The 17,885-nt window shown below is 39.5% G+C and overlaps 1 protein-coding gene across 1 annotated transcript in view; it reads right to left on the bottom strand.

Moving 5' to 3' along the window:
* LOC123726716 (NLR family CARD domain-containing protein 3-like) overlaps positions 1 to 17,435 on the bottom strand; it is a 41,987-nt gene extending 24,552 nt beyond the window's left edge. Inside the window, exon 1 of the mRNA XM_082957454.1 lies at positions 17,419 to 17,435. Coding sequence (XP_082813580.1) covers positions 17,419 to 17,435 — 17 coding nt within the window. The remainder of the gene's footprint in view (positions 1 to 17,418) is intronic.
* Between the last annotated feature and the right edge of the window lie 450 nt (positions 17,436 to 17,885).

Raw genomic sequence — 17,885 nt, 5'->3', positions numbered from 1 at the left:
CCGTTTCAATTCGGTCATATGTAGCAACATTTGAAATGGTGTTTTTTACGTTGGATAAAAGTAGAGACTCAGAGCTAGAAAATGGTATATCAGACACTACAGTTGAGGAACAATGGGAAAGTAATTCTGCTTTGAATGATGATAAACTTGTAACATCACTTTTGAGAAAATGTCCTTTGAATGTTTTGGTACCTACTGGAGAGCTCTTCTTTGTCTACAGGGCAGTTACTTTGGCAGATAATGTCACCCATCTAAATAAATAGTTGTTATATATATAATTAACTAAATGTATGGTGTTTTTGTTTTATGTCAGTTTAATTGTTTGTTATGCTATAAACATTTTATTTTATTATAAGTGGTAAAAAGAACTACAAAATTTTATATTTTGCAATTCTGAGTAATTACTACTTTAGTAAAGAATTACATATTTTTTAGTACTACTGCAGTTGCTACATAATTCCAATAGATGGCAGCATAAGACCACAAATTATATTTCAGAAGATTAGTTTAGTTTTCTCCCTGGATACACCACCACTCCCCCTCACAGGAAAACTCCTGTCTCCGCTTCTTTCTGTCCCTTTACACACTGCTAACGCAAGAGGAGAGACTGAAAAAGCATTTAACAGATTACCGTGAAGTAATATAATGATGATTCATGTTTATTATTACCTGTTTGATGCTCATGTTTTGAAATTATACTTCATTAATATAACGATTATCAATAAGTCTGAACATTAATTTAGTCACCTCTAGTTGAGAAAAATGTATTTTCCAGGTACATTAATTGTCAAATTCATCAAACAGCATCGAGCCACTCTGCCTTCTCTCTCTAGTAGTCAACTCAGCCCCGGTAAAAAGCTGGTGTCGTCGCTCTGCCTTCTCTCTCTAGTAGTCAACTCAGCCCCGGGAAAAAGCTGGTGTCGTCACTCTGCCTTCTCTCTCTAGTAGTCAACTCAGCCCCGGTAAAAAGCTGGTGTCGTCACTCTGCCTTCTCTCTCTAGTAGTCAACTTAGCCCCGGTAAAAAGCTGGTGTCGTCACTCTGTCTTCTCTCGCTAGTAGTCAACTCAGCCCCGGTAAAAAGCTGGTGTCGTCACTCTACCTTCTCTCTCTAGTAGTCAACTCAGCCCCGGTAAAAAGCTGGTGTTGTCACTCTGCCTTCTCCAGGGGCATGTTGAGATAAATGTACTAACCGGGAGGGTTGAATGATGTAATTTATTGGCGGGCTGGATGATGCACTCTTGTCTTTTCTATTCCGAGGTTGTTTACTCGCAATATCAGTTATTAAGATGACTTTTTATAATGCATGTATACTGAGGTTGAGGTTCTGACTAGCGATTATTTACCCGGGGTTCAATACCTGCTATAGTCACTATTATTTTGCTCTCCCAAAAGCAACACAGCCCTAAAACGAGATATATAGCTAACTAAAGTAATGAGTGACCGTTTTAGAAAATCATGGGACATGCTATTTTATGTCAATCATATTGCTGCTTGTAGCCTATAACTGATGCTTTGTGGTCTTATGCTGCCATCTATTGGAAATATTTAGCAATTAAAAGTTATTAATGCACATTCAGACGTTGGTGAGGCAGCTGAGAATTTAAAAAAAAATGGAATGTGTCCAGCCTACTTGAGGCGCCCCGAAAATAATATTCAAAAGATTGGTCCTTGGATACAGAGGGGTTAAACACTAAAGTTACCATCCATCTAGTGAAGAGAGGAGAACCGGACAGAGGTAGCCAGCATCCGTCAACGAGAGAGGGAGGATTGGATAACTAGGATGCTGCTGGTAGAGTAGCTAGCTAGCTTACCTAGCTGTACCCGACTAGCTAGGATAACTAGGATGCTGCTGGTAGAGTAGCTAGCTAGCTTACCTAGCTGTACCGACTAGCTAGGATAACTAGGATGCTGCTGGTAGAGTAGCTAGCTAGCTTACCTAGCTGTACCCGACTAGCTAGGATAACTAGGATGCTGCTGGTAGCTTACCCAGCTGTACCGACTAGCTAGGATAACTAGGATGCTGCTGGTAGAGTAGCTAGCTAGCTTACCTAGCTGTACCGACTAGCTAGGATAACTAGGATGCTGCTGGTAGAGTAGCTAGCTAGCTTACCTAGCTGTACCGACTAGCTAGGATAACTAGGATGCTGCTGGTAGAGTAGCTAGCTAGCTTACCTAGCTGTACCGACTAGCTAGGATAACTAGGATGCTGCTGGTAGAGTAGCTAGCTAGCTTACCTAGCTGTACCGACTAGCTAGGATAACTAGGATGCTGCTGGTAGAGTAGCTAGCTAGCTTACCTAGCTGTACCGACTAGCTAGGATAACTAGGATGCTGCTGGTAGAGTAGCTAGCTAGCTTACCGAGCTGTACCAACTAGCTAGGATAACTAGGATGCTGCTGGTAGAGTAGCTAGCTAGCTTACCTAGCTGTACCAACTAGCTAGGATAACTAGGATGCTGCTGGTAGTGTAGCTAGCTAGCTTACCTAGCTGTACCGACTAGCTAGGATAACTAGGATGCTGCTGGTAGAGTAGCTAGCTAGCTTACCTAGCTGTACCGACTACCTTGGCTAGCTAGCAGGACGTTCGTCTGTCGTTTGTCTAGATGATGATGACGAATCCGGTGAACCACAAAATGAAACAAGGATAGAGAGTGAAAAGGATCTGGCTTCACTCATACTGTCCCTGACCGTAAAGCAAAAAGCTAATTGAACAATAAACTTCTGCGTCTCAACACTGTAGTGAACTCCATCGTTATTCCCCAAGATCACCTCAGCCCACTCTGCGCGTAACCGGACAATATGCTTGGCGCCACAGAGGTAGCCAGCATCCGTCAACGAGAGAGGGAGGATTGGATAACTAGGATGCTGCTGGTAGAGTAGCTAGCTAGCTTACCTAGCTGTACCGACTAGCTAGGATAACTAGGATGCTGCTGGTAGAGTAGCTAGCTAGCTTACCTAGCTGTACCGACTAGCTAGGATAACTAGGATGCTGCTGGTAGAGTAGCTAGCTAGCTTACCTAGCTGTACCGACTAGCTAGGATAACTAGGATGCTGCTGGTAGAGTAGCTAGCTAGCTTACCGAGCTGTACCAACTAGCTAGGATAACTAGGATGCTGCTGGTAGAGTAGCTAGCTAGCTTACCTAGCTGTACCAACTAGCTAGGATAACTAGGATGCTGCTGGTAGTGTAGCTAGCTAGCTTACCTAGCTGTACCGACTAGCTAGGATAACTAGGATGCTGCTGGTAGAGTAGCTAGCTAGCTTACCTAGCTGTACCGACTACCTTGGCTAGCTAGCAGGACGTTCGTCTGTCGTTTGTCTAGATGATGATGACGAATCCGGTGAACCACAAAATGAAACAAGGATAGAGAGTGAAAAGGATCTGGCTTCACTCATACTGTCCCTGACCGTAAAGCAAAAAGCTAATTGAACAATAAACTTCTGCGTCTCAACACTGTAGTGAACTCCATCGTTATTCCCCAAGATCACCTCAGCCCACTCTGCGCGTAACCGGACAATATGCTTGGCGCCACACCGTACGTGGACGCGGACAGTTCTGTACGGGGACGGGGACAGTTCCAGAACTCGGACATGAGCAGTGCCACACAATCAACTAAACCCAGTCTTTACAGTGGGTTACATTAGTAATATTCATTTTTCTTTATGTTAAACAAACATTTTATTATAATAATATTTTGAGATCTGGGCCCATATCCACAAAGCGTCTTTGAGTAGAAAATTGGTCGTATAAGTGCTGAGAATAAAGACATTTTACATTTACTGGTTAAATTTAAGCTGTGCATGAAGTCTCTAGTCCCACCTAGTCGGCAGATATTTAGGACACCTCGTGAGCTGTCCTAAGTAGTTAAGAGTTAACAGCAGGTGTCTTGATAATACTATATAATAATGCAGCGAGTCAGTGGTTCCTGCACCACATGTAAATACCTTGTAGTAGTAAAAATAATGTTTTATATTTCTATATGATCAATCCATTAATAATATAGACCTACTTGCAACAGTATGTCTTGTGCTTTTGGCAATGATTTATGTATAATATTTATGTATCACAAGTGATACCATGTATGTCTGCATAGCATTTTGTCTTCATTTTGGCAGATTAACTCATGCTTATTTCTGAAGATCAACTCTATTTTTCACCCAGTGGATAAGGAGTTGGAGCTGTGACAGGAGTTGGACCTGTGGCTGAAAGGTGGCTGGTTTGAATCCCGGTCCGAGCGCTGGAAAAAACAGGTGGAATTGATCTGACCACTGGAGGGCTGCTGGGTTCACATCCTCAAAACATGAACCTTTTGTTGATCATAACTCGAGAGGTTCTTCTCTGAACCCAAAAATATATTTAACTTTTAGTGATTCCATATATTAAGGAAGTGATAGAAGCCTTTTTGGTTCTATAAGGAACCTTCTTTTCTAAGAGTGTAAAACAATCACGTTTTTCTTTTGATTATTTAATTATCTACATCATGTTATTTCAAGTTATCCCTTTGGAGCGCAACATCACGTTGTTAAAAAATTATCCTAAATTGGGCATGGCTTTAAAATGGGCAATTGAAGGCATCTAGGGTGTTCCAGCTAAACAATGGATGTATAGCGTTTTGCAATAAAAATAAAAATTATACACAATCTAAAGCTATTAATTAATAATCTGAGAACAGTAATATTGAAGGTACCCATTAGCAACCATTTCTGATTAAATAACAAATGTGAACATTTTTGGAAATATCATTTTTGAAATAAACTATTAATAATTTTTAAACAAAATTGTCATCTCACCTCTTAGATTTGGTGTCATGTTCCCCAGAGAGACTCATTTTAGATACAGGGTACCCCTCCTGTCTCTCCCCAGAGAGACTCACTTTAGAGAACTGACCCCTAAACAGAGATCCAGCATATTGATTGTGGTTAACACAGTGACAACTAAACAGAGATCCAGCATGATGGTTGTGGTTAACACAGTGACAACTAAACAGAGATCCAGCATGTTGGTTGTGGTTAACACAGTGACAACTAAACAGAGATCCAGCATGTTGGTTGTGGTTAACACAGTGACAACTAAACAGAGATCCAGCATGTTGATTGTGGTTAACACAGTGACAACTAAACAGAGATCCAGCATGTTGGTTGTGGTTAACACAGTGACAACTAAACAGAGATCCAGCATGTTGGTTGTGGTTAACACAGTGACAACTAAACAGAGATCCAGCATATTGATTGTGGTTAACACAGTGACAACTAAACAGAGATCCAGCATGTTGGTTGTGGTCAACACAGTGACAACTAAACAGAGATCCAGCATGTTGGTTGTGGTTAACACAGTGACAGCTAATTATTGATTATCAATTGTTCACATTTCTTAATGATCTCTTTGAGAAATAAAACATTAACTAACAGACATAGAAACAGACAGGTGATTTAAAGCATCACATGAACATGTTGTTGTGACATTTCATCTCCATGGTAACTGTCAATAATAATAATAAGTTACTGTTTGTTAAGGTAGTTATAGACAGAACAACAACAATAACAATAATAATAATAATAATAATAATAATAATAATAAGTTACTGTTTGTTAAGGTAGTTATAGACAGAACAACAACAATAACAATAATAATAATAATAATAATAAGTTACTGTTTGTTAATGTAGATAAAGACAGAACAACAACAATAACAATAACAATAACAACAACAATAATAATAATAATAATAATAATAAGGCGCTGTTTGTTAAGGTAGTTTTAGACAGTACAGCAACAATAACAATAATAATAATAATAATAATAACAATAATAATAATAATTACAATAATAATAATAATAACAACAATAATAATAATAATAATAGTAACAATAATAATAACAATAATGATAATAATAATAATAACAATAATAATAATAATAACAATACAAATAACAACAATAATAATAATGATTATAACAATAATACTAATAACAAAAATAATAATAATACTAACTATAATAATAATAATAATAATAACAATAATAATAACAATAATAATAATAATAATAATAAGTTACTGTTTGTTATGGTAGTTATAGACAGTACAGCAATAGTAACAACAATAATAATAATAATAATAATAATAATAATAATAATAATAATAATAATAATAATAATAATAATAATAATAATAATAAGTCACTGTTTGTTAAGGTAGTTATAGACAGTACAGCAACAAAAATAATAATAATAATAACTATAATAATAATAATAATAATAACAAAAATAATAATAATAATAATAATAATAATAATAAGTCTGTGTTTGTTAAGGTAGTTATAGACAGAACAACAACAATAATAATAATAATAATAATAATAATAATAATAATAATAATAATAATAATAATAATAATAATAATAATAATAATAAGTCTCTGTTAAGGTAGTTATAGACAGTACAGCAACAACAAGGCCATGTCTCACACTTTTTTTTATTCATTAAAATTAGGATATTTATTGTCTTTCAATCTGTTCTTTTCTGTGTATCTGAGAATGTAGACAGAAGGGCTAAAACAGACATGATTAATCTGAGGGGGAAATCATTGATGCATTCAGAAAGTTTATTTGCAACAAGTAAGAGATTGTATATTATGTCATGTAGGCTAGGTTATAATGTATAGTAGTGGGTTGTTAGTGATATGTAAAGTAGACTAGGTTATAATGTATAGTAGTGGGTTGTTAGTGATATGTAGATGTTATATTATGTAAAGTAGACTAGGTTATAATGTATAGTAGTGGGTTGTTAGTGATATGTAGATTGTGGTATATACCTCAGATATAGACTACATATCATAGATGACCAGTCTAAACCTGTTCAGAGGGTTAACTTTAGAAAACCAGTATATCTAGCTTGCGTCATAGTAAACCCCTCAGGCTACGTTCAGGTTTCAGCATCAGGCAGGTATAAACAGCCGAGTCGTAGGCTACAACCTGGGTTGTATTCATTAGTTTACTCCACAGCCAACAGTTTTGAAATGTTACAGAAACAGTTTACTCCAAACACTGTACAACGTGGACTAAACAGTTTCTCTGGCCAAACGTTTTGCTGCGGTGGGCACTAATGAATACACACAACCTGTTTTGAGGAAGTGTTATTTGTGGTTAGGCTTTCCACAATACTTATTTGTCTCTCTTTCACACAACATACCTTCCTGAGTGAAAAGCATTAACAGTTGATTAGAAAGAGAAAATGTTTGTTTGTTGCTTGTTGTGTTTTAAGGCTGTTTGAGAAGACAAGTCTATAGACCTATGATAGGGTACACTCTTAGAATAAAGGGTTCCAAACGGGTCCTCCGTCTGTCCCCATAGGAGAACGCTTTTGGGTTCCAGGTAGAACCCTCTGTGGAAAGGGTTCTGTATGGAACACAAAAGGGTTCTACAAAGCCAGAAGTGTTCTACCTAGTACCAAAAAGGGTTCTACAAAGGGTTCTCCTATGGGGCCAGCCAAAGAACCCTTTTAGATTCTAGATAGTGTAGGAGCGATCACCCTGGGGCACACAGATGGGCACAGAACGAATTCACCCCACGCATCTAATTTATATCCAAAACATTTTAAGGAGAGTAGGACTATTATAACACTGTCCACCAAAAATATCATCAAATATATGAATGCACATAACAATATCATCAACTATATGAATACACATAACAATATCATCAACTATATTAATACACATAACAATATCATCAACTATATTAATACACATAACAATATCATCAACTATATGAATACACATAACAATATCATCAACTATATTAATACACATAACAATATCATCAACTATATTAATACACATAACAATATCATCAACTATATGAATACACATAACAATATAATCAACTATATTAATACACATAACAATATCATCAACTATATTAATACACATAACAATATCATCAACTATATGAAAACACATAACAATCGTTGTCTTACCTTTTATCTCTCAATAGAAACAGAGTCTGAATGATCATTCGGTCGTTGAAAGTTACTTTCGTTTGCTCAACTCATTTACATATCAGGTTCTACCTGTTCTCTCTGCCACTCCCTCTCTCTTTACAGCTCTTACAATGTGCCTTGGAATACATTCTACAACTGTCTGGAAGTCTATTGGAGGGATGTGACACCATTCTTCCACAATAAATTCCATCATTTGGTGTTTTGTTGACGGTGGTGTTCTATTGTGTTGAGACCTGGTGACGGCCATGGCATATTGTGAAACATCAGCAAGTTCAGCAGTCTTCATCACTGAAGCTCCTGCCAATCGTGCCCCAACAATCACCAATCGTTAAGCTCTTCCCGAGCATGGTCGCAGTCTCTGCTGGTTGCAGCTCCTCTCTCCCCAGGGGTAGCAGCTCCTCTCTCCCCAGGGGTAGCAGCTCCTCTCTCCCCAGGGGTAGCAGCTCCTCTCTCCCCAGGGGTAGCAGCTCCTCTCTCCCCAGGGGTAGCAGCTCCTCTCTCCCCAGGGGTAACACCTCTCTCTCTCTCTCTCTCTCTCTCTCTCTCTCTCTCTCTCTCTCTCTCTCTCTCTCTCTCTCTCTCTCTCTCTCTCTCTCTCTCTCTCTCTCTCTCTCTCTCTCTCTCTCTCTCTCTCTCTCTCTCTCTCTCTCTCTCTCTCTCTCTCACACACACACACACACACATTTACAGACTCACAAACAGTGCAGTAATTAGAACCCCTATAGCAGCTATAAGTAATACAGTCTACTGTACACTCCCCTCCTCTGTCTCTCTCCATCACTTTCTCTGTGTCATCTGTTGCTGTTTCTGTGTCTTGTCTGGTGTCTCTCTCCATCATATCCTATTCTTCTGTTACTGTCTCTGTGTCTTGTCTGGTGTCTCTCTCCATCACCCGAATAATTGGTGAGGGTTAGCCCTACTACGATACAACATTCAAAACATGAAAACACAACTACATAACTAGCCTGTTCAACCTCTCTTTTGTATCGTCTGAGATCGCTAAAGACTGGAAAGCTGCTGCGGTCATCCCCCTTTTCAAAGGGGGTGACACTCCAGACCCTAACTGTTAAAGACCTATATCTATCCTACCCTGCCTTTCTAAAGTCTTCGAAAGCCAAGTTAATAAAAAGATCACAGACCATCTCGAATCCAACCGTACCTTCTCCGCTATGCAATCTGGTTTCAGAGCTGATCATGGGTGCACCTCAGCCACGCTCAAGGTCCTTAACGATATCATAACCGCCATCGATAAGAGACAATACTGTGCAGCCGTCTTCATCGACCTGGCCAAGGCTTTCGACTCTGTCAATCACCGCATTCTTATCAGCAGACTCAACAGCATTGGTTTCTCAAATGACTGCCTCGCCTGGTTCTCCAACTACTTCTCAGATAGAGTTCAGTGTGTCAAATCAGAGGGCCTGTTGTCCGGACCTCTGGCAGTCTCTATGGGGGTGCCACAGGGTTCAATTCTCGGGCCGACTCTTTTCTCTATATACATCAATGATGTCGCTCTTGCTGCTGGTGATTCTCTGATCCACCTCTACGCAGACGACACCATTCTGTTTACTTCTGGCCGTTCTTTGGACACTGTGTTAACTAACCTCCAGACGACCTTCAATGCCATACAACTCTCCTTCCGTGGCCTCCAACTGCTCTTACATGCAAGTAAAACTAAATGTATGCTTTTCAACCAATCGCTGCCCGCACCTGCCTGCCCGTCAAGCATCACTACTCCGGACGGTTCTGACTTAGAATATGTGGACAACTACAAATACCTAGGTGTCTGGTTAGACTGTAAACTCTCCTTCCAGACTCACATCAAACATCTCCAATCCAAAATTAAATCTAGAATCGGCTTCCTATTTCGCAACAAAGCATCCGTCACTCATGCTGCCAAACATACCCTTGTAAAACTGACTATCCTGCTGATCCTTGATATATAGCCTCCAACACTCTACTCAGCAAATTGGATGTAGTCTATCACAGTGCCATCCGTTTTGTCACCAAAGCCCCATATACTACCCATCACTGCGACCTGTATGCTCTCGTTGGCCGGCCCTCGCTTCATATTCGTCGCCAAACCCACTGGCTCCAGGTCATCTATAAGTCTTTGCTAGGTAAAGTCACGCCTTATCTCAGCTCACTGGTCACCATAGCAGCACCCACCCGTAGCACGCGCTCCAGCAGGTATATTTCACTGGTCACCCCCAAAGCCAATTCCTCATTTGGTCACCTTTCCTTCCAATTCCCTGCTGCCAATGACTGGAACGAACTGCAAAAATCACTTTAGCTGGAGACTTATATCTCCCTCATTAACTTCAAGCATCAGCTGTCAGAGCAGCTTACCGATCATTGCACCTGTACATAGCCTATCTGTAAATTGCCCAACCAACTACCTCATCCCCATATTGTTATTTTTTTATCCTTTGCACCCCAGTATCTCCACTTGCACATTCATCTTCTGCACATCTATCAATCCAGTGTTTAATTGCTAAATTGTAATTATTTCTCCACTCTGGCCTATTTATTGCCTTACCTCCCTAATCTTACTACATTTGCACACACTGTATGTGTGCAAATGTTTATTTTTGCATATGTTTATTTGTTTATTGTTTATTTGTTTATTGTCATAAACTTTGTTGTCTGAAGATGAAAAATCAAAGGACCAATATGCAGCGGGTATATTGTTCATCTTCGTATTTATTGAAGGTAAACACACTTAAACAAAATAATGACGATAACAGTCCAGTAAGGTGTGTAACAGTGTAGGTTCCGTCCCTTGCAAACCCTACTTCAGGTCTCAGAGCGAGTGACGTCATCGATTGAAACGCTATTAGCGCGCACCACCGCTAACTACTAGCCATTTCACATCGGTTACAGGTGCACAGACTAAACCGGAATCAACCACCCACCAACACAAGTGAAAACAAACACAGTAAATATGGCCTCCAATTAGAGACAACAACCACCAGCTGCCTCTAATTGGAGGTCATTGAAAAAACACAATATAGAAAGAGAAACCTAGAATAAACACAGAAATAGAAAATATGGAACATACAAAACAAACACCCCCTGCCACGCCCTGACCAAATTACAATAACAAATAACCCCTTTCACTGGTCAGGACGTGACATTTATCCCATGTGTAACTCTGTGTTGTTGTTTGTGTCACACTGATTTGCTCTATCTTGGTCAGGTCGCAGTTGTAAATGAGAACTTGTTCTCAACTGGCCTACCTGGTTAAATAAAGGTACATAAAATAACAAATAACACAGAACTCTCAACTAGTTCCATCAAACAGAAAAACAACAAGAAAGCTGAATAATCACATTCAGATTTCTAGATATTGCACTTTTCTTTTGCGTTTTAGGGGTCATAGGTCAGATCAGTGGTCATGGTTGATATGCATGGACTAAACTTGAAACCATTTTCCTCAGATTCACTGTGTCACGTAGAGTAGGCCAGAAGGCTAAACTGGAAAACCTAACCTCTATAAAAAATAAAAAGATGGCGGAGCCGCAAAAGTTCTTCTGTGCAAAGGTGTTTATTTACATAGTGATTCCGGAACAAAACAACAGTACTGCCATCAAACATATACCTTATGGGACAGCTTAAAAACAAAGCTGCCCCACCCACAGCTCAATCCAAAATGCCTCTCCATGAACTGAAAGAGAGGCTCCTTTTGTAGGGGTAGCCCCTCCCCTCAGAACAATTAACACTAATTAATTAAGCAATTACCTATTCAACATACAGTTTCCATTTATCTAAACATACCAAAATATATACATTGCAACACGTTTATGAAACAACATCACAATATAACATTTACAAAATTACATCACTACTGACAGTGTCTTCCAATATGCCCGTTTACATTAATGAGCCATTCCGGACAGACACTACAAAGTAAGCCCAATTCCCTTAGCTCGGGTCCTTATCCAGCATACCTGGAAGCTACAGAGATGGAGAGAGAGAGGAACAGAACAAACAACCGCGCTCATCCATAACATCGATAAGTATACTAAATATTGCTTATATTAAATATGAACACCTGTCTTTATTTCTTTATACCCTAACTGGTTACTGAAGTAAGTGTGAAATGTATGTACTAAGATAGAGACGTTAACTTGTGTGTCGACCCACATTGTTAACTTATCTGATAACGGAGCAGGGAGGAGTGATGAATGTGTGCGTGCGTTAAAGTACCAAATGCTGCCCGGGGCCAGTGACGGACTTCTACGTCCGTCACTGTTTGTGTAGACTGCTCCTTGTCTTTGTAGGGCAGTAGTTCAGGTGGCTGTTTGTGTAGACTGCTCCTTGTCTTTGTAGGGCAGTAGTTCAGGTGGCTGGTTGTGTAGACTGCTCCTTGTCTTTGTAGGGCAGTAGTTCAGGTGGCTGTTTGTGTCGACTGCTCCTTGTCTTTGTAGGGCAGTAGTTCAGGTGGCTGTTTGTGTAGACTGCTCCTTGTCTTTGTAGGGCAGTAGTTCAGGTGGCTGTTTGTGTAGACTGCTCCTTGTCTTTGTAGGGCAGTAGTTCAGGTGGCTGTTTGTGTAGACAGCTCCTTGTCTTTGTAGGGCAGTAGTTCAGGTGGCTGTTTGTGTAGACTGCTCCTTGTCTTTGTAGGACAGTAGTTCAGGTGGCTGTTTGTGTAGACTGCTCCTTGTCTTTGTAGGGCAGTAGCTCAGGTGGCTGTTTGTGTAGACTGCTCCTTGTCTTTGTAGGGCAGTAGTTCAGGTGGCTGTCCTTCCTCTTAGTCTGCCTCCTGTCTCTCCTATCATCATAGACAGTTGTGGAAAAAGTACCTAATTGTCATACCTGAGTAAAAGTCTAAAAATATTTGGTTCTAAATATACTTAAGTGTGAAAAGTAAAATTAAAAGTATAAATAGTTTCAAATTCCTTCTATTAAGCAAAGCAGGCGTCACCATTTTCTTGTTTTTAAAATGTATGGATAGCCAGGGGCACATACCAAAACGAAGACGTAATTTACAAAAAATGCATTTGTGTTTCCTGACTCCGCCAGATCAGAGGCAGTAGAGATGACCATGTGTTGTCTTGATAAGTGAATTAGACCATTTTCCTGTCCTGCTAAGCTTTCAAAATGTAACGAGTACTTTTGGGTGTCAGGTAAAAGGTATAGATTAAAAAGTACATTATTTTCTTTGGGAATGTAGTGATGTAAAATTATCAAAGATTTAAATTCAGAAGTAAAGTACAGATACCCAAAAAAACGACTTATGTAGTACATTATTGTATTTTTACTGAAGTACTTTACACCACTGACCATGGGTACACCTTCCTGAAAACAATGACTCCATACTTTGCTGAAACCTGTTCTGCCAGTTCATGTCCTTAAAGACTAGAATGTTCCAATATGGTTACCCAAAGAGATGACAAGATAGTTCACACATTCATCATCCAGGGTTACTATCAAACATATATGTTACATTTCTGGTTTGTCCATAACTTGTTTCCTGCTTGTAGCAGGCCATGTTTACAGGAATCCTTTTCTCTAACTAGAAGTCATGTGATTTCATGAGAATATTTTTCTGCAGTGAGAGTGTGATGCAAGTCAAGCTGTCCTTGGATGAATGTCAACAAGATTTATGACGAGCATTGTTAAATGAACTGTTGTAATTTAAAAAAAATCAATGCTGTCATTTTCTATGTTAGCTTGCTTTTAAAATGTTTTATTGTCACAGACAGCGGATAGATGCAGTGAAATGTGTTGTTTTACAGGGTCAGCCATGGAGCAAATTAGATGTAAGTGCATTGCTTAAATTAAGGGCACCGACAGATTTTTACCTTGACGGTTTAACAATCACTAACCATTAGGCTATCTGACCACACCAGTCTACACCCTAAAATAAGACAATATTCAAGTGTTTAAATGTAGTCCATAGTTTTAGGATTATGTACACAGCTATTCTACTATACAGTTACAAACTGCTGCTACACATTTGGTCAAAGATGAGTTCAGACTGAAACCAGCCTTAGTATCTGTTATATCTGGGGACAAAGTGTCCTGGTTCAATTATCTTCTGTTATATCTAGGGACAAAGTGACCTGGTTCAATAATATTCTGTTAATCTGGGGACAAAGTGTCCTGGTTCAATTATCTTCTGTTATATCTTGGGACAGTGTCCTGGTTCAATAATATTCTGTTTATCTGGGGACAAAGTGTCCTGGTTCAATTATCTTCTGTTATATCTTGTGACAAAGTGTCCTGGTTCAATAATATTCTGTTTATCTGGGGACAAAGTGTCCTGGTTCAATTATCTTCTGTTATATCTTGTGACAAAGTGTCCTGGTTCAATAATATTCTGTTTATCTGGGGACAAAGTGTCCTGGTTCAATTATCTTCTGTTATATCTGGGGACAAAGTGTCCTGGTTCAATTATCTTCTGTTATATCTTGGGACAGTGTCCTGGTTCAATTATCTTCTGTTATATCTGGGGACAAAGTGTCCTGGTTCAATTATCTTCTGTTATATCTGGGAAAGTGTCCTGGTTCAATATCTTCTGTTTATCTGGGGACAAAGTTTCCTGGTTCAATTATCTTCTCTTATATCTGGGGACAAAGTGTGCTGGTTCAATAATATTCTGTTTATCTGGGAACAAAGTGTCCTGGTTCAATTATCTTCTGTTATATCTTGGGACAGTTTCCTGGTTCAATTACATTCTGTTACATCTAGGGACAGTGTCCTGGTTCAATTATCTTCTGTTATATCTTGTGACAAAGTGTGCAGGTTCAATAATATTCTGTTTATCTGGGGACAAAGTGTCCTGGTTCAGTTATATCTTGGGACAGTGTCCTGGTTCAATAATATTATGTTTATCTGGGGACAAAGTGTCCTGGTTCAATAATATTATGTTTATCTGGGGACAAAGTGTCCTGGTTCAATTTTCTTCTGTTACATCTTGGGACAGTGTCCTGGTTCAATTATATTCTGTTATATCTAGGGACAGTGTCCTGGTTCAATTATCTTCTGTTATATCTTGTGACAAAGTGTGCTGGTTCAATAATATTCTGTTTATCTGGGGACAAAGTGTCCTGGTTCAATAATATTCTGTTTATCTGGGGACAAAGTGTCCTGGTTCAATTATCTTCTGTTATATCTTGTGACAAAGTGTCCTGGTTCAATAATATTCTGTTTATCTGGGGACAAAGTGTCCTGGTTCAATTATCTTCTGTTTCAGGGAAAATGGAGCGTTACATTTGCAGTAAGTTACTGTGGTTTTCCTTGGTATTCTATTATGCTCTGAGTTCAGGCCATCCCGACCGTGACACCCTCACACACTCCATGAGACAGCCAGCGATTCCAGTTATCACCAGAATAAACATGGTACAATCCCATAGAAAAATGTAGCTGTGTTGTGGGTTTTTGTGACATATATGCTTGCTTGAAAAATGGCTGTGTGGTTATTTGTGTCAATGTCCTCTCCTAACATCATCTAATGTTTTGCTTTCGCTGTAAAGCCTTTTTTGAAATTGGACATTGGACAATGTGGTTAGATTAAATAAAAGTGAAATAAAAAATAAAAAAATACGATTTTAATCTATTTATAGACGTTAATGAACCATCCGTACTGTTCAGTACTGTGGGAGGTGGACGTGAATGAATTTGCAATTACCCGATTTAATCTGGTTATTACTACTGCCCAGAAACTAGAATATGCATATAATTATTGGCTTTGGATAGAAAACACCCTAAAGTTTCTAAAACTGTTTGAATGGTGTCTGTGAGTATAACAGAACTCATATGGCAGGCAAAAACCTGAGTAGATTCTGTACAGGAAGTACCCTCTCTGACCATTCCTTGGGCTTCTTGGCTCTGTTTATTGAAAATGTAGGATCTCAGCTGTAACGTGACACTTCCTACGGCTCCCATAGGCTCTCAGAACCCGGGAAAAAGCTGAATGATGTAATTCCAGCCACTGGCTGAAAAACTTTAGCGCCTTTGGTAAGTGGCCGATCAGAGGACCATCAGACTGAGGCGCGTGCACGAGGGGATCCCATGTTTTTATTTTCTCTCTCTTTGAACGTAAACACGCTTTCCCGGTCGGAATATTATCGATTTTAAACAGCGGTTGACATGCTTCGAAGTACGGTAATGGAATATTTCGAATTTTTTTGTCACGAAACGCATCGGGCGCGTAACCCTTATTTACCCTTTCGGATAGTGTCTTGAACGCACGAACAAAACGCCGCTATTTGGATATAACTATGGATTATTTGGGACCAAACCAACATTTGTTATTGAAGTAGAAGTCCTGGGAGTGCATTCTGACGAAGAACAGCAAAGGTAATAACATTTTTCTTATAGTAAATCTGACTTTGGTGAGGGCTAAACTTGCTGGGTGTCTAAATAGCTAGCCCTGTGATGCCGGGCTATCTACTTAGAATATTGCAAAATGTGCTTTCACCGAAAAGCTATTTTAAAATCGGACATAGCGAGTGCATAGAGGAGTTCTGTATCTATAATTCTTAAAATAATTGTTATGTTTTTTGTGAACGTTTATCGTGAGTAATTTAGTAAATTCACCGGAAGTTTGCGGGGGTATGCTAGTTCTGAACGTCACATGCTAATGTAAAAAGCTGGTTTTCTATATAAATATGAACTTGATTGAACAAAACATGCATGTATTGTATAACATAATGTCCTAAGATTGTCATCTGATGAATATCATCAAAGGTTAGTGCTGCATTTAGCTGTGGTTTGGGTTTATGTGACATTATATGCTAGCTTGAAAAATGGGTGTCTGATTATTTCTGGCTGGGTACTCTGCTGACATAATCTAATGTTTTGCTTTCGCTGTAAAGCCTTTTTGAAATCGGACAGTGTGGTTAGATTAACGAGAGTCTTGTCTTTAACCTCTATGGGACCGGCGGGACGAATTCGTCCCACCTACGTAACAGCCACTGCCAGCCTGTGGCGCGATTTTCAAAATCTTCAAAATCCTATTACTTCAATTTCTCAAACATATGACTATTTTACAGCCATTTAAAGATAAGACTCTCGTGCCACAGGATTCCGCTGGCTGTTACGTAGGTGGGACGAAATCGTCCCACTGGCCCTAGAGAAGTTAAATTGAATGAGACGTCGATATCCAGTCAATTGCGATTGGCTGGATATCTTACCGTGATCCACGTTTGGATTTCCCCTACTTTTCCCAAGAGATATACTGGCGATTCTTCATCACCAGTGATGCAGAATGCTGAAATCAAACGGAAGTACAAAGGGCGGGACTTCCATCGCGCCAGGCAGAGGGATTTAAACGGGGCACAGGAAGAGGAAAATGTTCCCTCTCTGTTAGCTTAGCATTACGTGCTCATCCTACTTTGTTCAGAAATATCACTTCCAAGCACAAAAATAGGGTCCTCTCACAATGGAAAGGGTGGGTTTTCTAGTGACGTCTCACCTTAACCCATTCGGCATACTTTGCTAGCGTTTATGTTGACCGGAGCGACACGGTACTTAATTAAAGGGAGTGCTCCTAATCTCAGCTTGTTACCTGTATAAAAGACACCTGTCCACAGAAGCAATCAATCAATCAGATTCTAAACTCTCCACCATGGCCAAGACCAAAGAGCTCTCCAAGGATGTCAAGGACCTACACAAGGCTGGAATGGGCTACAAGACCATCGCCAAGCAGCTTGGTGAGAAGGTGACAACAGTTGGTGCGATTATTCGCAAATGGAAGAAACACAAAATAACTGTCAATCTCACTCGGCCTGGGGCTCCATGCAAGATCTCACCTCGTGGAGTTGCAATGATCATGAGAACGGTGAGGAATCAGCCCAGAACTACACGGGAGGATCTTGTCAATGATCTCAAGGCAGCTAGGACCATAGTCACCAAGAAAACAATTGTTAACACACTACACCG

Source organism: Salmo salar, chromosome 01, assembly GCF_965601325.2.
Source record: "Salmo salar chromosome 01, fSalSal1, whole genome shotgun sequence".
NCBI lineage: Eukaryota > Metazoa > Chordata > Actinopteri > Salmoniformes > Salmonidae > Salmo > Salmo salar.
This window is presented reverse-complemented; position numbering and strand designations above follow the sequence as displayed.